Here is a 22,991-nt window from a genome sequence, read left to right on the forward strand (position 1 = left end):
TATTTCCCTTATTAATAAAAAAGCAAAGGGAGGCTACTTTGAAGAATCTAAAATATAAGACATGTTTTCAGTTATTTCACACTTTTTTGTTAAGTACATAATTCCATATGTGTTCATTCATAGTTTTGATGCCTTCAGTGAGAATCTACAATGTCAATAGTCATGAAAATAAAAAGGAAACACATTGAATGAGAAGGTGAGTCCAAACTTTTGGCCTGTACTGTATATATAATAATAATAATAATATAGACAGCATAATCACATTTTTCTGGAGGGAATTTAAATCACAAAAGCATAAGACACTAAGGGCCCTATTTCTTTAGCCCTGTAACTGTAGTTTGAACCTCAACAATAAAAGATGGAGGGTCCTATTTTAAAGATCTGAGGGCACGCCGTAAAGCGCCTGGTGCAGGTGTGTTTAGGGCGTGTCCAAAATCTACTTTCGCTAGTTTGACGGCGAGAAAAGGTGTCCGTTTGCCGGGCGCCTGGTTCTAAAGGGTTGACATTTTACTAGATTTGCGGAGTGAGGACGCGATGTGAGAATATTCAGACAATTTGTATTCCGTTTTTGCGTGTTATAAAGATGCATAATCGCATTTTTGCGTGTATATCAACGCAAATCGGCCGCTATTGACCTACATTGCGAGTCAGTGTCCGCCGTAGTGAGTAATAGAAAGAAACGGGGGATTGAGTGAGGAGGTAGGTTGGGGTGGTGGACGGGTAAAACACAGGACTTTAACCCGAGAGAGCCAGGTTCGCGTTCGCGTGTGGCGATTTGTCAACCGTTTGAGCCGTGTTTTTTAAAACACAGTAAAAACTAAATTTTTTAATAAGCCTTACCCGATGTTTCTTTCCTAAACACAACCATTTATTGTGTTCCTAAGCGTGTTTTTGTTGTTATTTTCCCTGTTTTTGTCACTGTTTTGTTACTAAAGCCTTTCCCTGTGTTCTTTTCCTAAACCCAACCTTTTCTTTTTTAACAGGCGTGTGACGTTGTTCTCGCGATAGTACGTCGCGTTCTCGCGATAACACGCAACGTGGCGAGGCCACGTGGTGGGTATGTTTACATCAGTCTGGTATACAGCGAACAGACAGAGAAATGTATCTTTTTAGATAAAACTGATGTTTAAAAATGTTCCTTTTGGGGACATCATTTGAAATGGTGAAAAATTTCATGTTGGAAAAAAGGTAATACATTGAAACGATATTATTGCGATTTTAAACATATTGCAATATTCTGCGATATATTGCAATATGTTTAAAATCGCAATAATATTGTATCGTGATGATATCGTATCGTGACATAAGCATCGCGATGATATCGTATTTTGACATAAACACCGTGATGATATCATATTGTGACATCGAGTATCATGATGATATCATATCGTTACACAAGTATCGTGATGACATCGTAACGAGACACAAGCATCGTGATGATATCGTATCGTGACATAAGCATCGCGATAATATTGTTTCGTGACATCAAGTATCGTGAGGATATTGTATCGTGACGACATCGCAACGTGACATAAGTATCGTGATGATATCGTATCGTGACATAAGTATCGCGATGATATCATATCGTGACACAAGCATTACAATGATATCGTATCGTGACATAAGCATCGCGATGATATCGTATCGTGACATAAGCATCGTGATGATATCGTATCGTGACACAAGTATCGCGATGACATCGTAACGTGACACAAGCATCGTGATGATATCGTATCGTGACATAAGCATTGCGATATCGTATCGTGAAATCAAGTATCGCGATGATATCCCATCGTGACACAAGTATCGTGATGACATCGTAACAAGACACAAGCATCGTGATGATATTGTATCGTGACATAAGCATCGCGATGATATTGTATCTTGACATCAAGTATTGTGATGATATCGTATTGTAACATCAAGTATCATGACGTTATTGTATCGTGACACAAGTATCGTGATGACATCGCAACGTGACATAAGTATCGTGATGATATCGTATCGTGACATAAGCATCGCGATGATATCATATCGTGACACAAGCATTACAATGATATTGTATCGTGACATAAGCATCGCGATGATATCATATCGTGACATCAAGTATCGTGATGATATCATATCGTGACACAAGAATTGTGATGACATCGTAACGAGACACAAGCATTGTGATATCGTATCGTGACATAAGCATCGTGATGATATTGTATCGTGACATAAGTATCACGATTATATTGTTTCGTGACACAAGCATCGTGATGATATCATATCGTGACACAAGCATCGCGATGATATAGTATCATGACATCAAGTATCGTGATGATATTGTATCGTGACACAAGTATCTATGGAGGAAATATTTATTCATAATTCAAACCTCACACCGCACGCACCACCCGGAGAAAAAAGTGAGAGAAAGAAAAAGGAGAGGTCGCAGTTCGGACGATGACTATCCGGTTGAGATTGTGTGTGTTTGTGCGTCATCGAAATCTGACCACACACAAAGACACGTAAGCAGAGCTACCCACACCCATGTTTCTACTGTTGCTTGATTAAATATAACATCAAAAGAAAGAAGTTGTCTGAGTCGTGTTTTAAACAGACACACCTGGGGCGAAGTTGGGAACCAGAATCAGCTTTAAATCCAGTCCTAATCTAGTCCTCACTAACACGGGCCCAGTTATAGTAACTACACGTAAACTTCACGGTTGTTGCATGAAATGTGGTTTGTGTTTAGCTTACATCATCATTTTCTATCATGTGAAACCAGACCCAGCCTAGTGGTGAATCTGCAGACAGATGCTTAACAGTGTGCTCCTCAGCAGTAAGCTCCCCCTGCTGCTCATAAGGTGCCTCTGCACCCCTTTGGTTTCAGACCCTCCCACCAGCTTTTGGGCCACGCCTCCTCATTTACATTGACATGTGTCAAGTCCAAATGAAAAGGCAATGTTAAATGGAAATTCAAAAGCCAAATATTAAATTAAAATTAAAATCCAATGATAAATTGAAATTCAAAATCCAAATATTATATTCAAAAGCCAAAGCCAAATGGAAAATTTAAAAAATAATAATAATATTTTTAATTTGATCTCGCTTTGTTTTCCCTTCGGACTTTCAATTTCTCTTTGGACTTTCAATTTGAATTATGAATAAATATTTCCTCCATAAGTATCGTGATGACATTGTAACGTGACACAAGTATCGTGATGACATCGTAAGGAGACACAAGTATCGTGATATTGTATCGTGACATCAAGTATCGTGGTGATATTGTATCGTGACACAAGCATCGTGATATCGTATCGTGACATCAAGTATCGTGATGATATCGTATCGTGACACAAGTATCGTGATGACATCGTAACGAGACACAAGCATCGTGATATCGTATCGTGACATCAAGTATCGTGATGATATATTGTGACACAAGCATCGTGATGATATATCGTGACACAAGCATCGCGATGATATCGTATCGTGACATAAGCATTGTGATGATATCGTATCGTGAGGCCTCTGGTGATTCCCGCCCCTAGTATGTTCTCACCTGTGGGCGTGGCCGGAAGTAGGCGTCTCCTGGTCGTCCTCCTGGCCTCGCTGTATCCGTTACCGTAGCTACTGTTGGTGTAGGGGGCGTGGCCATCGTAGTGGTCTCTGTACAGAGGAAGCTCGTCAGGGCGGTGTCTGCAGACACACACGCAAATGCACGCACGCACCCACACATGCACAGACACACGCACGCACACGCACGCACACACACGCAAATGCATGCGCGCATGCATGCATGCATGCACAGACACGCACGCACGCACGCATGCACAGACACACACAGTTATAGGATTGTCTAGCAATGTGTGTGTGTGTGTGTTTGTCTGTTTGTGTGTGTCTGTGTGTGTTTGTGTCTGTTTTTTGTGTGTGTGTGTGCGCGCGCGTGTGTATGTGTGTGACTGTGTCTGTTTTGTGGGTGTTTGTGTGTGTTTTGTGAGTCTGTGTGTGTGTTTCTGTGTGTGTGTTTGTGTCTGGGTGTGCGTGTGCGTGCATGTGTGTGTGTGTGTGTGAGAGAGAGAGATGGAGTGTGTGTGTGTGTGTGTGTGTGTGTGTGTGTGTGTGTGAGAGTGTGTACCTGTCTCTGGAGCTGATGCTATCATTGTCCTCCTCTCTGCTGTAGTAACCGTGCTCTCCGTACTCCTCCAGGTCTCCGTTCCTCCAGTACCTGTCCCTCGAGTTCCTCCTGGATCCAAAAACAAGGTCCATCAGTTTGTTCCTCTCGTCTTTCAACGTACATTCACCTTTGTTAAAGGGTCATTCAACCAGGACCCTAACTTCCCCATGCATTGGTGTCAAAAGGACTATAATAATATCTTTGAAACTGGTCCAGTATTGAGCGAGAACGCTGTATCCAGCAGATGTAAACCGGGCTGTAATGTAACCCTACGGGACAAAATGTTCAGAGTCAGTTAGCGTCCACTAAAATTTCTGTTCTTACCGTTGACAGACTCAGATTATTATTCTAAGTGTGGGACAACATTATGGGATGGATCCCTACAGAGTTAGACCTTTTAGTTAAAGAGTAAGATCCTTTTAGTTTAACAGGAAACCGCCCCGAAATCACCATCACCAAACTCCACCAGACTCCATGTAAATAATCAGGACTTTTAGCGTGTATAGAGCCAGCATATCTCCACCAGACTCCATGTAAATAATCAGGACTTTTAGCGTGTATAGAGCCAGCATATCTCCACCAGACTCCATGTAAATAATCAGGACTTTTAGCGTGTATAGAACCAGCATATTTCCACATGTAAATGGGTGAATTAAGGGTTTATTTCAACCAAACGAGAGTGGTGATTGTTGGAACAGTGGAAAGATGAACCAAGACGGCTTTTGTTTTATTTAGTTTCTGTCCACTTTGAATGAAGTGTGTTTTACGATGATAAAAGTCCTGATTATTTACATGGAGTCTGGTGGAGATATGCTAGCTTTATACACGCTAAAAGTCCTGATTATTTACATGGAGTCTGGTGGAGATATGCTGGCTCTATACACGCTAAAAGTCCTGATTATTTACATGGAGTCTGGTGGAAATATGCTGGCTCTATACACTCTAAAAGTCCTGATTATTGTTAAACTAAAAGGATCTTACTCTTTAACTAAAAGGTCTATCTCTTTAGGAATCCTTTCCATAATGTTATCACACACTTAGAATAATAATCTGAGTCTGTCAGCGGCAACAACAGAACTTTTAGTGGACGCTAAGTGACGCTGAACATTTGTCCTGTTGGGTTACATTGCAGTCTGCCTTGCTTAATACTGGACCACTTTCATAAACTGTGCTTCCATCAGTCACTTACACACAAAAACATTGAAAATAGGGTCCAGGTTGAAAAAACCTGAACTTAACCTTTAAGTAAATGTACTCAGTTACCTTCCACCAACATGTGTTTTGCAGTATGAGTACTTATAAAGCAGCAGTACTGTGTTATTTGGCCGGTACCGTGTATGTTTGTTGTATGATGGTCTCTTGTGTCCGTGGTCCAGCACGCCGTTCTCCACCGACAGCCGCCGGTGGTTGTGGCGAGTGACCGATGACCTCGTGTTGTCTCCGCGACGAAGATGTTCCTCGTGTTCGTTGCCGTTGGGCGTCTTGTTGAGAGAGCCGACCCGATGGACCAGACCTCCATTAGACACACCGCCGGGACCTGCAGCCAGACGGGGGGGGTTATTTAATCACAAAAGTAAAATATCTTTGACTATATTATTGCATGTCTCATATAGCTTTCTCACTTAGAGTTTGGGCCTCATAAAAGTCTGCAAATAGTTCCTTAGCCATCATAGAAGAAGAAACATTAAAGAAGCGACAAAAAAGGTGGAAAAAGTGGCAAAAACATTGAAAATAAGCATCTAAAAAGTTTTAACAAGCTCTTACAGCACAGAAAAAAACACCAAAAACGTTGTAAAACGTGATAAAAACGTTGTAAAAAGCGACATTAGCTACGTCGGCCAAAGTTTGAAGCACATAGCGTCAAAAACGTCGAAAAAAGTGGCAAAAACATTGAAATTAGCATAAAAAATGTCTTAGAAAGTGCCTACAGTGCTAAGAAAGCACCAAAAACGTAGACAAAAGTGACAAAAACGTTTGTGGCCTTGAGTTTGACACATGATTTAAACTTTATTCAACCAGTTCATTGTTTCAGATTGTTTCAGATTTGTGGTCTGATGTTGTTGTTTACCAGTGGGCGTGGTCAGTATGGAGCCTCGTCGATCTTTCTCTGGTCCGAATCCGTTCTCGCCCTGCAGAGACGGAGACAGATCAGCTGTTTATAGTCTCACATCGCCAGACCTTCCTCCACAGCGCTGTGGAGTAATGCTGCGTTCCAGGCAACTCGTAACTCATGTTTTCACAACCTTCTACCGGTAAAAGCGCCCTGGAACACCAGTCAAACCTGCAACTTATGGTGCGTTCTTTTTGTCTTGTAATCGCGACTAGTAGCTCGAGTGTGACGTCACATGCGTGTCGAAAAACGAATAACCGCGGGGTTGTTGCGTTCTTTTTGTCACACGATACTACAAGTCGGAGAAAAGATGGATTTTTGTAACATTTTTAGTAACATTTAGGATTCTATTCACCCAGTTATTGACATATTACACAAATATATTTCACAGTTTGATACATGAAACGTTAACGTTAGGCTACTGCTCTGCTTTCTGCTCAGGACTCGGCTTAAAGCCGTTGTTGTCGTATAGCAACCGAGCGTCTCTAGCCAAAATAACTAATGTTTAACTCCTAATAAGACTGTAGAGACATGTCTATAGGTAGCAGTATACAGCACTATGTTTAACTCCTAATAAGACTGTAGAGACATGTCTATAGGTAGCAGTATACAGCACTATGTTTAACTCCTAATAAGACTGTAGAGACATGTCTATAGGTAGCAGTATACAGCACTATGTTTAACTCCTAATAAGACTGTAGAGACATGTCTATAGGTAGCAGTATACAGCACTATGTTTAACTCCTAATAAGACTGTAGAGACATGTCTATAGGCAGCACTATACAGCACTATGTGTACCACTTCTTCATTTGGTTACAACCACGACAAAAGTGCTTAAAATTGTAGAAAACCACAATGTTTACTACGTGTGATGCACAACGTAGCCATCTTTGAAAGTGAACTCGGGGTCCTCTGAGTTCAGACGACTTGACGAGTCGTCTATATACGACCTTTTGCTCTTTTTGCAACTTCTGGTTCGTAACTCCGGAAAACGACTCGCAAATCGACTTTGGTGGACAAAAAGAACGCACCATTACTCCCCAGGAACTGGTACCAGATGGTTGTTCTCCCAGTTACAGTTTTTGACGTCACACACACACATAAACAACAATGGCGCCCCCTGTTGATACTGTACAGACACCAGTGATTAACGGTGAGCAATAGAAATAAATAGACATAAATCAGTTCCCTCCAGAAAAACGCTTTTATGCGATCGCATAATTCAACGCAATCTGCCAAAGTCTGCATATTTATGCGGGGGGGGTGCCGCATTTTTTCAAATACGCTGCACTTTCGCTGCATAAATTGCCGATTTCCACACAAAACATGGCGGGGCTTGCATGATTGGTCACATATATCTTAGCAGAAAGTTGAAAAATGTTGCGTTTACTTCACACAAGTTACTTTGCAAGTTCCCGCAATTTCATCGCATAAAATTGCATATATATCCCGCATATTCCAACGCATTTTTCTGGAAGGACTGATAAATAGGCAACGTAAAGTAACTCCACACATTGTAATCAAAACAATACACATACGATTGTGTACTACTACAGGTTATGTTTAATAAATGAAGCCCAAAATATGTCGCAGACTAGAAATCGCTAATATCAGCTAGCTCTAGCCAGAGGTGTCAAGTAACGAAATACAAATACTTTGTTACCTTACTTAAGTAGAAATTTTGGGTATCTATACTTATTACTATCTATACAGCATACTTTTTACTTCTACTCCTTACATTTTCACGGAATTATCTGTACTTTCTACTCCTTACATTTTAAAAATAGCCTCGTTACTCATATTTCAGTTTGGCTTGTTTTCATTCCGGCTCGTCTTCGTTCAAAAAAACACACACAAAAAACCCTATCCAGATCGCTCCATCCGGAGAGTGTGAATGTGATTGTGGTTGGATGAGAAGTATAAACATAGTCATTCCGACACCCTATTGGTTTGTACGCGATCCATCAAACCTGCACAGACCCGGTGCTAATACGCCACCGGTGTCTTAACGCCCGTTATTTACCGGACCGAATAGCAACGCGGATTTCGGTGCCTTATTTAGGTGCCACTTAGATGCCTGCGCTTCTCTCTGATGCTCCGAAAACAGACGTTACAGGGAACTGAAACATCGCCGCACGGGACGCTAGTTAACACTACAGTTGGCAGCAGCTAACGTTAGCCTAAGGTTAGCTAGTTAACACTACAGTTGGCAGTAGCTAACGTTAGCCTACGGTTAGCTAGCAGTGGGAGTAAACACGGTTAAAATGCTGAGAGCTAAACGGTGTAAAGTGTGTCCGTATTTCACTGGAGAGGATTGTAACACCAGACTGTAGCTGCCGTTGTCTGAAAAACACAGAAGAGATGTGTCACCTTTTTCAGCCCTTCTGAGTTTGCAGGTATGATTTTAATATAACATTATTATAGGTAACGTTTTGGGGTTAAGCTGTTGTCCTTAATGGCATTTTTTCCCCCTACACAGGGGGTCTTCAACGTTTTTTAAACCAAGGACCCCTTAACTTAAAGTGAGATGTAGCAGGGACCCCCTACTACATATTGTATGAAATTAAGTTGCCTACAATAACTATTAGGGCAACCTAAAGCGTTCTTACATACCCTTTTTTCATAAGCTATTAAAATATTAATTGTTGGCATGATTTTATAATATTTTAATGTCACATACTGTATGTGGCACAGTAAATCTAGGATTAACTGTATCTGTGGGCTGATATCTTAGGGACTCCCTTACCTATAGGCCAGTAAGCTTATCATCAGTGGGAATTTATATTTGCTAATAATATGTTGGAATTATGTTAAGGCATTTTAATTTTAAAAGACTCAAAGATAATAAAAAGACAAAAACATTTACAATAATTTGGAGGCCCCACTGCAATGACTTTGAGGACCCCTGGTTGAATATCTCTGCCTTACATTACTTTTACTTTTATACTTTAGTTTTGAAACCAGTACTTTTACACTTTTACTTAAGTAAAAAGTTTGAGTTGATACTTCAACTTCTACAAAAGTCTTTTCAAACCCTAGTATCTATACTTCTACTTGAGTAATGAATGTGAATACTTTTGACACCTAGCTAGCGTCAACATTAGGTAGGCGATAGCTAACGTCAACGTTAGGTAACCTAACCTGAACCTTGCCAACGGGACACAATGTTTAGCTAGCCAGCTTTTACGGTGTGCCTAATGTCATTATTTTTATCATCAGACGCACAAATCTGCTGTATGTAAACGTAACTAAACCGACTTGGCAGAGCTTGGCTTGCTGACGCGAAGATCATCAGACCAGAGCAGAAGGGTTTGTGGTGACTTTACCTGGAACGCTACCAAGTTGTGAGTCGTGACTTGAAGTCGTAACTTATGGGCTAAAAATTGTGTCTGGAACGCAGAATAAGGTCTGCTTTCACCACAGATGAATTCTGGGATAGGAGAAACAAACTCTCTGGGTTGTTTGCATTTCTTTAAACCAATCACAACCGTCTTGGGCGGCGCTGAGAACTGGACGCAGTGGCGGTGTTTCTGCTAAATAGACTCAGGAAGGAACTTCTTTTGGTGGAACATTCGCAATAACTGACTGATGAAAACTCTACATCCAATATTAAATGAAGTTAACTGTTGACACAATCCAGTACCGTGAGCTATTACCTCATTGGCTCTTACCAGTGTATCTCCGTGTGTACTTCGTCCACAGCTATCTCCACCAATCAGTCCCAAAACCTCCCAGTTAGAGAGGAAATGCCCTAAACATATTCTTTATAAAGCCTCCCAGTTAGAGAGGAAATGCCCCAAACATATTCTTTATAAAACCTCCCAGTTAGAGAGGAAATGCCCTAAACATATTCTTTATAAAACCTCCCAGTTAGAGAGGAAATGATCTAAACATATTCTTTTTAAAACCTCCCAGTTAGAGAGGAAATGCCCTAAACATATTTTTTATAAAACCTCCCAGTTAGAGAGGAAATGCCCTAAACATATTCTTTATAAAACCTCCCAGTTAGAGAGGAAATGCCCTAAACATATTCTTTATAAAACCTCCCAGTTAGAGAGGAAATGCCCTAAACATATTCTTTATAAAACCTCCCAGTTAGAAAGGAAATGCCCTAAACATATTCTTTATAAAACCTCCCAGTTAGAGAGGAAATGCCCTAAACATATTCCTTATAGAACCTCCCAGTTAGAGAGGAAATGCCCTAAACATATTCTTTATAAAACCTCTCAGTTAGAGAGGAAATGATCTAAACATATTCTTTATAAAACCTCCCAGTTAGAGAGGAAATGATCTAAACATATTCTTTATAAAACCTCCCAGTTAGAGAGGAAACGCCCTAAACATATTCTTTATAAAACCTCCCAGTTAGAAAGGAAATGCCCTAAACATATTCTTTCTAAAACCTCCCAGTTAGAGAGGAAATGATCTAAACATATTCTTTATAAAACCTCCCAGTTAGAGAGGAAATGCCCTAAACATATTCTTTATAAAACCTCTCAGTTAGAGAGGAAATGATCTAAACATATTCTTTATAAAACCTCCCAGTTAGAGAGGAAATGCCCTAAACATATTCTTTCTAAAACCTCCCAGTTAGAGAGGAAATGCCCTAAACATATTCTTTCTAAAACCTCCCAGTTAGAGAGGAAATGCCCTAAACATATTCTTTATAAAACCTCCCAGTTAGAGAGGAAACGCCCTAAACATATTCTTTATAAAACCTCCCAGTTAGAGAGGAAACGCCCTAAACATATTCTTTATAAATCTTTACAATCATTCTCTGAAAGAACCGAGCAGACCTGACTTGTTGCTCCGTCCTAATTTTCTAATGTAATTAGCAGCCAGGGTCAGTCTAGCAACTCTCCGTTGACTTGCGAGCTGGAAAAACCAAACTCTGGTCAGGCCAATCACATCGTGTATAGAGTCGGTGGGCGGGGCTTAACATAATTACGTCAGAGTTGCCACGGTTCAGCGTGAATTATCTAATTGTGTCTAAGGGACTCATGTCAACAAATATCTTTAAAACTGGTCCAGTATTGAGCGAGAACTCTAACGAGCAGCCGTGAACCGACTTGTAATGTAACCCTGAGGGACAGATGTTTTTAGTTACCGTCCACTTAAATTTCAGTTTTTACCACTGACAGACTCCGATTATTATTCTAAGTGTCTGACAACATTATGGAAAGGATTCCTACAGAGATAGACCTTTTAGTTAAAGAGTAAGATCCTTTTAGTTTAACATGAAAAAGCCCCGAAATCACCATCACCAAACTCCACCAGACTCCATGTAAATAATCAGGACTTTTAGCGTGTATAGAGCCAGCATATCTCCACCAGACTCCATGTAAATAATCAGGACTTTTAGCGTGTATAGAGCCAGCATATCTCCACCAGACTCCATGTAAATAATCAGGACTTTTAGCGTGTATAGAGCCAGCATATTTCCACATGTAAATGGGTGAATTAAGGATTTATTTCAACCAAACCAGAGATTGTTGGAACAGTGAAAAGATGAACCAAGACGACTTTTGGTAGTGTGTTTTACGATGATAAAAGTAGTGATTATTTGAGTCTGGTGGAGTCTGGTGATGGTGATTTTGGGGCTGAATTCCCCGCTAATTGAAAACAAAGAAGATGGCTGCTGCTGCTGCTGGTGAACAGAGGTCTTCTGGAAGACTTGGAGTTCAGCTTTTCTTTGAGAAAAGAACAAAGAACGGCACTGAAGTCATTCTTAAAAAAGGAAGGTGTGTTCAGAGTTTAAAGTTTAATCTATCAACTAGCATTGCTCTGGTTGGTTGGAGCGCTATCCTATTGGTGCAGAGGGAATTTGAAAGACAACCTTTTATGCCGCCCCTCGGATTGAGCCCTGACCAATGGGGAGTTCCCAGACCCAACATCTGGATGTGGGTCTGGCTCGTCAGGCTATGACATCCAGGCTTTATCCTGGAAATGTACTCCGTTGATCTACACACAGACAGACTCATGTGTCTAGGGCTGCTCCCTGTTAATGGATTAGTCGACTAATCGGTCGTTTTAGTCTTAGTCAACTTAGATCTCTTTAGTCCATTAGTCATGTTTGATGCTTTTTTCATGCTGAATGACTTATTTCCAAGAAACGTACGAGCACATCTCTGGTAAACACAAGAATTAAGGGTTGACATTTTACCTAATAGATATCACCGTGAAACCTACTTTGATTACTTTCATTAAAGGAACACGCCGACTTATTGGGAATTTAGCTTGTTCACCGTAACCCCCAGAGTTAGACAAGTCGATACATACCCTTCTCATCTCTGTGCGTGCTGTAAGGCTGTCTGATGGCTCCAGCGGCATCAGGCCAGCACAGAACATGCAGGTAACTGGTTCCAACTAGCCTACTGCTCCCAATAAGTGACAAAATAACGCCAACATGTTCCTATTTACATGTTGTGATTTATATGGTCACAGCGTGTACAAAAAACAACGTAACATGAGACACAGCCGTCTTCTAATTGTAAACAAACCGGGAACTATATTCTCAGGCGGAAGAATATAGTACTTGGGCGGAGTGATATGCTCGCAGCAAGCCTGTCTGAGAATATAGTTCCCGGTTTGTTTACGGTTAGAAGATGGCTGTGTCTCATGTTACGTTGTTTTGTGTACATGCTGTGACTCTACAAATCACAACATGTAAATAGGAACATGTTGGCGTTATTTTGTCACTTTTGTCACAATTCGGAGCAGTAGGCTAGTTGGAACCATTCACCTGCAGGATCTGTGCTAGGCTAAGCTAATGCTGGAGCCGTCAGGTAGCGTTACAGCACGCACAGAGATGAGAAGGGTATGTATGGACTTGTCTAACTCTGGGGGTTACAGTGAATAAGATAAATTCCCAATAAGTCGGCGTGTTCCTTTAAGGCAATTTTTTGTTGTATTACACGTTTTCTGAAATGTTGTTTAAATATGCAAAGGAGGCATTATCTTAGTCAATATATGCCTCCTTTTGCACGCCTCTTTGCAGAGAAACTCAGATTTACAGATCTGTCGATTTAAATCAACTAATCGATTAGTCGATAAAATTGAACGAGCGTTAGTCGACTAAGGATTTCTTCAATCGAACACAGCCCTACATGTGTCTTAAATGTGTGAATAAAGACCTGATAAGCTGCGTCCTCCTCCAGCTCCTCGTCCTCCATCATGACGTCCTCCTCCAGATCCTCGTTCAGAGCCAGACGCATCTCTGGACCCAGATCCTGCAGAGTCTTCAGACCGGCTTTACATAGCTGCAAAAACACACACATTTTTAGCAGGGATGCACCGAATCCAGGATTCGGCTTCAGCTGAATATTGGGCTTTTTGATGAGGTTCTGGTTTCTGCCAATCCTTAGAATTTTTTCCCACCGAACCGAACCCTACACTTGCACTCGGCGCGCTACGCTGGTCTCCGTAGTGACGGCGCCGTTGATTACGTAGGTGGAGCGTTCAATGCCATAGGCTGTGAGAAAGTGGACATTGTTTGGCAGTACTTTCAGTCAAAAGAAGTCCATTCAAGTCCTAACCTGACTCCACCAGATGGGTTGCTTCGCAAAGGGTGAAAATCCTGGTTATCTGATTGGATAAACCATCTGTCTATCACCACCTATAGTTGGTGATAGACGGGCCAAATCAACCAATCGGATCAAACTTTTGCCGAAACCAGTCGGGAGAAGAGCAGAAACATCTTTTCCTCCGAGAAAAGCCTCCAGTGCCGTTTTTTTTTTAGCTCTTCTTCCAATGAAGGAATACTTTCTAATTCTGATAAAACTCGCTGCGATAGCTACGCTCATCTCATCCGTGGAAGCCGCCACGTTGTTTAGACTGAACAGTCGCTTCTCGTTGGCGTCGCATCTAAACCAACACTGATTGGTCGGTCGTTTGGCGAAAGGCTCCAAATATTCTCCATCTCAAGATGCCAGACTGATCTGCGAGTTGAAAACTGGAGCTCGCCAGATCAGGACGATCTCACGAGGCTATTCAAGTCCAGCTACATATTCAATCTGTTCAATGCTGATTGGTCTGGTGGTGGCGAGGACCCTAAACTATACACAACATGGCCGCTGTTACAACATTTGGCCTGAAACCAAGCGGGGGTAAACTTCGCTTCAGAACTCGAACCTCCGATGGCGCCATTTTGTTTTTACAAAGGTATCACCTCCTGTTAGCATTCCACTGACCGCCATTTTTTTTGACGTCACTTTGACAGAGAATAACTTTACATCTGAAGCGTTTAAAGACTCTATTTCTCCGTTGTTTATTTCTAAAGAAACACGACAATGTATAAAAGGCTCCATTACCTTGTAGCTCACGTTATGGCTCCGTAGCAGACGCTTTTATAAAAATAGGCGTAACGATTGGGTCATAACCACGAGACTTACTGTCACACAGTAGAGGAATTACCGTATAGTACAGGAGAAGCTCACAGGCAGTTTGGACTTCCATTATCTGTTTAGGTTTAATTACTAATGTTAACTAGCATGTTAGTGATCAGTAATTAGCCTGTGTCTATGTTATCTCCTTACATATACCTACACTCTCCGTCTCTGTGAGATTGGGAATGATTGAGATTTCTCTCTCACAGCTACCAGAAGACTTCACACTTTCAGACACGTTGCTCACGTCACATCTACGTCTTCAAGCTCAGTTGGAGGCTGCTCAGTAAAGCAAGAGATCACCGGAAAAGTGCTTCTAATATCCTTCACTGGTCTCAGACCAGAGACACGGGGTCTATTGGTCCATTATATATATGTCAATGTCTGAAACATCTGAAAGAATACGAGTGGTGCATGAAGGAATCTCCAGACAGCAGCCAGAATGCAGCAACTTCAGTCCCTGTTGACTTCATTCATGTGTTTACTGGGTTCATGGTCCGAGGATGGGAGGAGGAGTCAGCACAATCTCAACCAGTGGATTCGGTATTCGGCTGAACCCCAAAAATCTGGATTCGGTGCAATTTTTTGTGATTAGCTCTTATTTTAAAGATTCCTCTTTCAGTTCTGTTTGTTTCTTTGAGTTAAACTCAGTTTTCCACTCGCAGATCAGCCTTGCATCTTGAGATACACACAGAAAAAAAAAAAGGTGCTAACTGGAACCAAAAATGGTTCTTAAGAGTGATGCCATAGAAGAACCATTTTCAGTTCCACAAAGGACCTTTTAACAAGAGGTTCCTTAAAGAACCATTTCTGTAAATGGTTCTCTAAAGAACCATTAATAGTGCCTCAAAGAACCATCACAAAACTATTAATGGTTCTTCAAAGAACCATATTAAAAATTAGTTCTTTAAGGAACCGTTTTCAAGAAGGTTCTTTGTGGAGCCAACTGGTTCAATAAAGAACCTCTTTCAAAAGGTTCTTCAGAATAAATGGTTCTTTGTTCATTTTAAATGTTATTATGGGTATTATTTAAAAACAAGAACAAAACATGCGTATATTTGGCTATTTGACAACTTTATTGTTTATTGTTGACCATATTTAATTAAATTACATTACAAAAAAATTAGAAAAATGTAACAAATGTTACACAATGACAATATAAGTAGATCCAACCAGGCAATCTGATTGGCTGAACATTCAGAACATGCTCAAATCAGCAAGACAGCAACATTTCAGAGTTGAATCAAAAACTTTTGAAATATTTAGTGAAAGTCACTATAGTGATTCACAACACTGGGAGTTCTGGATTCCCCAGTGTCCCGACTGCCGTGTCACAAAGTTCCCCTGGTGTCCACCGCCATTTGGTAAAGTAAGAACCCTGAGTTAGGGCTGCACGATTATGGCCAAAATGATAATCACGATTATTTTGATCAATATTGAGATCACGATTAATTATCACGATTTGTTGATTTTAACCAAAACTATTTTTTTTGTCACATAGGCTAATTATAACTGCTTTTACATCCATATTGTGCTACATTCCTCCTTTATTGAAGAATACTGTGAAGGAGTAATGCCATTTCAGCTGTTTGCCGTAAGGTGACCTGATGAAATGTATTTCACTATAGAGGATTCCAACAGCGGGACGTCAAACAGTCTGCTGCTAAAGCTATGAGCTAACAGGCTAACAAACTGGCACTATGGTCACTGCTGTTGTCTGAAAAACAACACCGACGGGACAAAAAATTGCGTTTACTGGTAAACATCGTGACCGGCTTATGATGACCGACTGCTACCTGTTGTGTGATTTTCCTCCCGTTACTCTGTCCTCTGTGACTGTCTACATCTAGAAACTAAGCTGCGCGGTGTAGGGAACAACTCTGATTGGCTCACAGAGGCATGTGATCAGACAGTGGTTTATGGAGCGCTTTGGCTTTGCAAAAACTTTGATAAGGAGCGTTCAATGACGCATTTTAAATATCGCTCGATCACGCAAATTTGATCGTGGGAAGCCAAAATCGTAATCGTGATTAAAATTCGATTAATTGTGCAGCCCTACCCTGAGTTCCCTGTCATGAGTCTGACAAATGTCAGTTTTTGAAATTAGGTTATTGACGTGTAAGGAGGATTTCTGGTCACAATAAAAACACTTTGAAATGAGTTATGACTATGAAATTTGGATGTGTTGTACAGTGGAGAGTGCTCTACTAAACCAAGCTGGTTCCAGATAGTAGTAGTCTGTCCCTAAAAGAAATGACAGTGAGGAAACTGGGGAAGTTCCCATTCACTCTATGACAGTTGTTAAGTATTGCACTGGATATCTATGTAATTTAATAAAGCTCTCGCTTTATTAATAATGAACCTTTTCAAACTCAAAGGTGAGCCTGTGTTAAGAATACCTGACCAATTTGGTGTTCATAGCTTCATGTTTAGGCTAAGCGTGCTCAGTATTATAGTTGTGTCATTTTAAGTAAAAAAGGAACTTGTATTAAACACATACCAATATTGAAAAACATTTGAAAACACACTAAAAGAAAATTAATCTTAACATTTACTAAAATAGAACATCTAATAATACAAAATGAATCTTAACCAATCTATAAAAACACAATAAAACAACTATTTACGTGTTTGTGTGTGTGTGTGTGTGTGTGTGTGTGTGGGGGGGCTGCAAGTCTGTTGTGCCACGCGATACGCTGCCCTTGGGGTTGAGCCTCTAGGGGAGTCAGCGCCAACATCAGCCTGCCGTACTGGCTCGTCCTGAGGGCCTTCTCTGGTGTCTGTTGAGGAAAACACAAAACACAGAGTGGGGTCTGGTGTAACAGACATAAAATGGAGTCTTTAAAGTCCATATCTTAGAGTTTTACTTACATTTTGCAGCCTCGTATGAACTCCCTCTGTTCCTCCAGTCCCGAGGTCCCCAGGAAACAAGATCACACATACTTTTCGATGCCATCAATATTCCTTAAAAACAGCCAACTGAACAATTCAGTCTGACCCTTGGTTTTACCTGCCAAGTAAAATATTAAAAGACTCTCAACACCTAGCTGCCCTTGTGGAACAGCTGGTAGTCAGTGGTAAAATCTGGTGGTGTCTGGTGGTAAGTAGTTTTCTGTGAACACACATTTAAAATGATCTGAGTAACATTTAACATCGAAGTCTGAATCTGAAAACACACGCGCGCGCGCGCACACACACACACACACACACACACACACACACATATATATATATATATATATATATATATATATATATATATATATATATATATATATATGGCTAGTAACGTTATACAAACAATTAAAAACACATACAACATGAAAAGGTGAGCATTCAAAATAGGCTACATGATCGCTGAAAACAAATTTTCCTCCTTTTTCTGCATGTTCACTTTTCAGCAAGCAAGATGGCGGCGTTCTTCTTTTAATATAGACGTTAGGGCTGAGGACGGTGACAGTTGCCGGTGAAAAACGCTTTTGCCGCCCATTTTTACACTTATAAATTAACATATAAAAAACGAATTTACCATTGGCAATGTCCGTACGTTACTAACGGTCGGTGGATTAGCTATCGTTAGTAACGTTTTATTCATAAACCTTTCCTTAAACCGAGCTAAATCAACGTTAGCTACGTTTTAGCGTGCTAACGTTTGTCGTAGCATTGACCTAGCTAGCTAGCTAAACCAGCCAATGTTGCACACAATGACTCAGGTATTTCTTAATTAAAAAAAACATTACTTATTAGATAACGTAACATTGAATCGGCAAACAGACATAGAAGACAACAACGACACAGCCTTGACATGTCTCCATTAACGACTCTTTTGAAATAACGTTAATGAAGTTAAATGTATGAAGTTACCCTTCATAAGCTAGCTAGCTAAGTTAGGTTAGCTAATGTAGATAACATCAGAGAGTTTATTCTAGAAGCACTGTTTAAACAAGCACATTTTCAGCAGCAAACTGCCAGTAAAATGAAAACGCTTACCTCGCCTCCCTGCCCCAGGAGCCAGAGTGTAGTTTAGGAGAAAACTAGCCGCTGGTCCGATGCCAAGTCCCCGAGAGACGATGTGGGGTGACTGGTGTACGCCTGTTGAAGAGGTGCGCTCGTTTTTCTCCTGTGTGAAGATCGAGCGGGCGGGGTGCCAGACAGAGCGCACTCCTCAATGTGTTTCTGTCTCCGCCCGCCATAGTCCTTTGACGGTATATATTTGCAACGCAGAGCTTGTTGGATTTATATTTAATAACGTTAAAAAAACGAACCTAAATCAACAGACTATTATTATAAAATCGTTAGACTGTTTTTAAACTAAGCTAAACCTGTACACATACGATAGGCTATGATCTGATGTAATGATACGAAACAAACGTTTATTCATGTCATGACTCATGAGTGTGTGTGTGTGTGTGTGTGTGTGTGTGTGTGTGTGTGTGTGTGTGTGTGTGTGTCTGTGTGTGTGTGTGCGTGTGTGTCCGTGCGTGCGTCTGTGAAGTATTGATGAGGGGAAAAGAGCATAAACTAATTTGACCTATACCTCAAAACATTTACTCAATCAAGTACAGTATAGGCATACTTCTTGTGTAATCCTTTTTTAATACTCCACTACATTTATTTGGTTTTTTTAGTTACAAAAAATGTACAATTACACCCAATATTTTCAACTGCAAAATTTAAGTGACATTTACATCCATCAATCCATCAATATTTTTTGTACTGTTACTTAACATTTTGAATGCTGGTAATTTACCAAGTATTTCTAGTCCTGTTAGTACTTTTACCACGCAGTAAACCAATCACGTCAAACACTTTTTGGGAAACTGCGCTGTGCATTGTTCACGGCTTTCTGATGTTTATATGCAAACTAAACAATCGAGAAAATCTGCAGATTAATCAATAATGAAAATAATTGTTGGTGCCCTAACTTCATTGTTTTTGGCTACCAAGAACCTTTAGTACTTAAAAGAACCATATAAAAGGCTTGAAGAACCATTCCTTGAATATAGAGGTTCTTCAATTGGTGATGACTCTTTGAAGAACCATTAAAGAACCATTATTTTTCTGTGTGTAGAGAACATTTGGAGCCGTTCGCCAAACAACCGACCAATCAGCGTTGGTTTTGAGGTGGGTTTAGGTGATAGACAGATGGTTTATCCAATCAGCTGACCAGGATTTTCAGACAGCGGTAGCCCTAATTCTGTTAGCCGCTCACTAATGCTTTTTCCTCTTGGATCCTTCTTTTGGAATATGGACCGGGAACCTGAAATGGGGCCTTTTATTCTTTTATTCCTAAATTCTCATTACACAAACGGTAAATCTCCTTTACCGACATGTTGCTAACTTGCTGAGCTAACGAGCTATGCTTTGCCTACAGCAGCAGCAGGGGTAGTCTGGCTCGTGGTTGTATTTTCATACGCTTCGTTGATCTGATTGGTTGATTTGGCCCCGTATATCACCAACTATAGGTGACAGGATTTTCGCCCCCCTTCCCAAAAGTTCTCCAACGGTAAGTTCCCAGATGGATATGCCGAGCTAATGGGAAGCGATCCATCTGGTGGAGTCAGGTTAGAGTTAAACAGCACCCACGGGTCTTTTTTACGTTTTTTGTAATCCTTTGGTAATCCTTCTTTAAACTCTTCTGTTAATAAATATCATTTATTTGCAGGTTGACATGCTGCTTCCCGTTCCCATAGTTAGCTTCAAAACTTGAATGTGCAATATAAGAATTACACACGATAGATTTGTAACTTTTTGGTCAAAATATTTATGCAAAATAAAGCATGGTATAGAGTAGACAATGGGAACGTAAAACATATGGGATGTCTGCCTTCAAAGCAGTCTGATCAGTTTTGGTGTAACATGTGTTTTAGACAGACAGACAGACAGACAGACAGACAGACAGACAGACAGAGAGACAGACAGACAGACAGAGAGAGAGAGAGATAAACAGACAGATAGACAGACAGACAGACAGACAGACAGAGATAGATAGACAGACAGAGAGAGAGAGAGAGATAGACTGACAGACAGAGAGACAGACTGACAGACAGGTAGAGAGACAGACAGACACACACACACAAACACACACACAGGCAGACAGACAGACAGACAGACAGACAGACACACAGACAGACACACAAACACACAGACAGACAGACAGACAGACAGACCTGGATAGCAGACGGGTTGGTGGCGTCTGCCTCTACGGGCAGATCTCCTTTCTCTTTCCTCTTCCTGAACTTCCTGAAGTAATCCTGAATCAGGAAGGTCGCATAAAACTTCCCCACGGTGACTTCCTCCTCTGCAGGACGACAACAGCTCAGTCAGCCGCAGTAGCAGCAGTACTTATCGCAGTACCAGCAGTACTTATCGCCGTACCAGCAGTACTTATCGCAGTACCAGCAGTACTTATACAGTCCTTCCAGAAACAGAGTTTTTTTGTGATTGTTGCAGGGCAAAAATCCTCGATTATGCGACACGTTTTCTTAACAAATGCGACTGAATATGCTATATATGATATTTATGCAATTTTATGCGATGAAATTGCGCGAACTTGCAAAAACTGCAGTTTGATGAAAAAGAGAAATAAAAGTGATTTCTCCCCCAACACGCTGCTTTTCAATGATGTTCACATCGTGTAATTATGTCACTTCATGATGTTCCCATGGCAACAGGGGAAAATGGCTGCTCTTGTGTGAAGTAAACGCAACATTTTTCATTTTTCTGCTTTTTTTCTTTGCTTTTTGCAACGAAAATGCGGGGATTATGTAATCATGCAAGCCCCCCGCATAAATACGCAGGCTTTGGCTGATTATGCGTTGAATTATGCGATCGCATAATCACGTTTTTCTGGAGGGACTGGTTATGGTGGTATTTGTGGTTACTGGTTATGGTGGTATTTATGGTGTTTGTAGTATAGTAAGAAGTGTTCCTTGTATAACTAGTATCGGTTGTTGTTTCAGTACCTTCGTGTGGAGGTATTACTTCATCCAGCAGTTTGGGTTTCATTCTCTTCCAGATCTTCTTGATGATCACCCTCAACTCCTCGTTCTCCTGGTCAGGGTTACCTAGCAACGGTTGATGATGAAGGTACTTATTGGCACCCACCGTTAGCCTAGCTTAGCTTAGCACAGATCCTGGAGGTAACCGGCTCCATCTAGCCTAGCTTAGCACAGACCCAGGAGGTAACCGGCTCCATCTAGCCTAGCTTAGCACAGATCCTGGAGGTAACCGGCTCCATCTAGCCTAGCTTAGCAGAGATCCTGGAGGTAACCGGCTCCATCTAGCCTAGCTTAGCACAGATCCTGGAGGTAACCGGCTCCATCTAGCCTAGCTTAGCACAGATCCTGGAGGTAACCGGCTCCATCTACCCTAGCTTAGCACAGATCCTGGAGGTCACCGTCTCCATCTAGCCTAGCTTAGCACAGATCCTGGAGCTAACCAACTCCATCGAGCCTAGCTTAGCCCAGATCCTGGAGGTAACCAGGATCAGTGCTTAGCCATCCAGAATCTAAACCTATAGACCAATCAGATACCTTCAGTCTTGATCTTGAGGGCGGTGCGAACCAGAGCGAAGAGCGTGGCGTTAAAGGTCACCATCCCATCAGCGTTCAGAGGCATGTTCATCGCTACGAGACGCTGAGAGAGAGAGAGAGAGAGAGAGAGAGAGAGCAAGAGGAACAGGAACAGGTTTTATATCTGACCGGAGTTTGTTTAAAGATGAGATCTCCAACTATCCCGGGGACATGTCTGCATGTATTTCAAAAAAAGCAAAACAAATTGTCCAAAAAAACTTCGAAAAAAAAAAAAAAAAAAAAAAAAAAAATGTATTGAAAAAAGTTTTTGTAAAAATGGCACAAAAAAGGCCATAAACATTGCCCAAAAAACCTTAAGAAAAAGGCGACAAAGAAGTAGAAAAAAAATGCGACAAAAACCAAATTTTATTGAAACAAACTTGTTGAAAAGATTATATATATTTTATAGGGCTGTCAATCGATTAAAAAAATTAATCGAATTAATTACATACTCTGTGATTAATTAATCGAAATTAATCGCATACATAATTAACGGTGCCTGAAAGTAAAAAAAGAAAAGAAAAAAGAAGGGTACTAAACAACAGTCGGTGACATTAAAGAAGGGCTTGTATATATATATATATATATATATATATATATATATATATATATATATATATATATATATATATATATATATCATATGGTCAACATTAAGTGATTTGATAATAATCCATAACAATAACAATAACTTATTTCACTAGTAAATTGCTGTTGAACGACAAAAACAACCACCAGATGGGAAAAGGACATTTAC

The 22,991-nt window shown here is 40.7% G+C and overlaps 1 protein-coding gene and 1 long non-coding RNA gene across 2 annotated transcripts in view; both read right to left on the reverse strand.

The window, feature by feature from the left end:
* Nucleotides 1-22,991, reverse strand: part of LOC114558589 (voltage-dependent L-type calcium channel subunit alpha-1F) — a 42,013-nt gene that overhangs the window by 13,107 nt on the left and 5,915 nt on the right. Inside the window, exons 6-13 of the mRNA XM_028582650.1 lie at nt 22,196-22,298; nt 21,626-21,727; nt 20,831-20,961; nt 13,410-13,535; nt 6,234-6,294; nt 5,498-5,702; nt 4,127-4,234; nt 3,551-3,687 (exon numbers count right to left, since the gene is read on the reverse strand). Of these exons, the coding sequence (XP_028438451.1) occupies nt 3,551-3,687; nt 4,127-4,234; nt 5,498-5,702; nt 6,234-6,294; nt 13,410-13,535; nt 20,831-20,961; nt 21,626-21,727; nt 22,196-22,298 (973 nt within the window). The remainder of the gene's footprint in view (nt 1-3,550; nt 3,688-4,126; nt 4,235-5,497; nt 5,703-6,233; nt 6,295-13,409; nt 13,536-20,830; nt 20,962-21,625; nt 21,728-22,195; nt 22,299-22,991) is intronic.
* Nucleotides 17,336-18,749, reverse strand: LOC114558218 (uncharacterized). The gene is made up of 3 exons (XR_003692937.1): nt 18,651-18,749; nt 17,532-17,772; nt 17,336-17,440 (listed from the first exon to the last, which is right to left on the reverse strand). It is a non-coding gene; the product is annotated as an uncharacterized LOC114558218 (long non-coding RNA).

The sequence above is a fragment of the Perca flavescens genome, chromosome 7 (genome assembly GCF_004354835.1).
Source record: "Perca flavescens isolate YP-PL-M2 chromosome 7, PFLA_1.0, whole genome shotgun sequence".
NCBI lineage: Eukaryota > Metazoa > Chordata > Actinopteri > Perciformes > Percidae > Perca > Perca flavescens.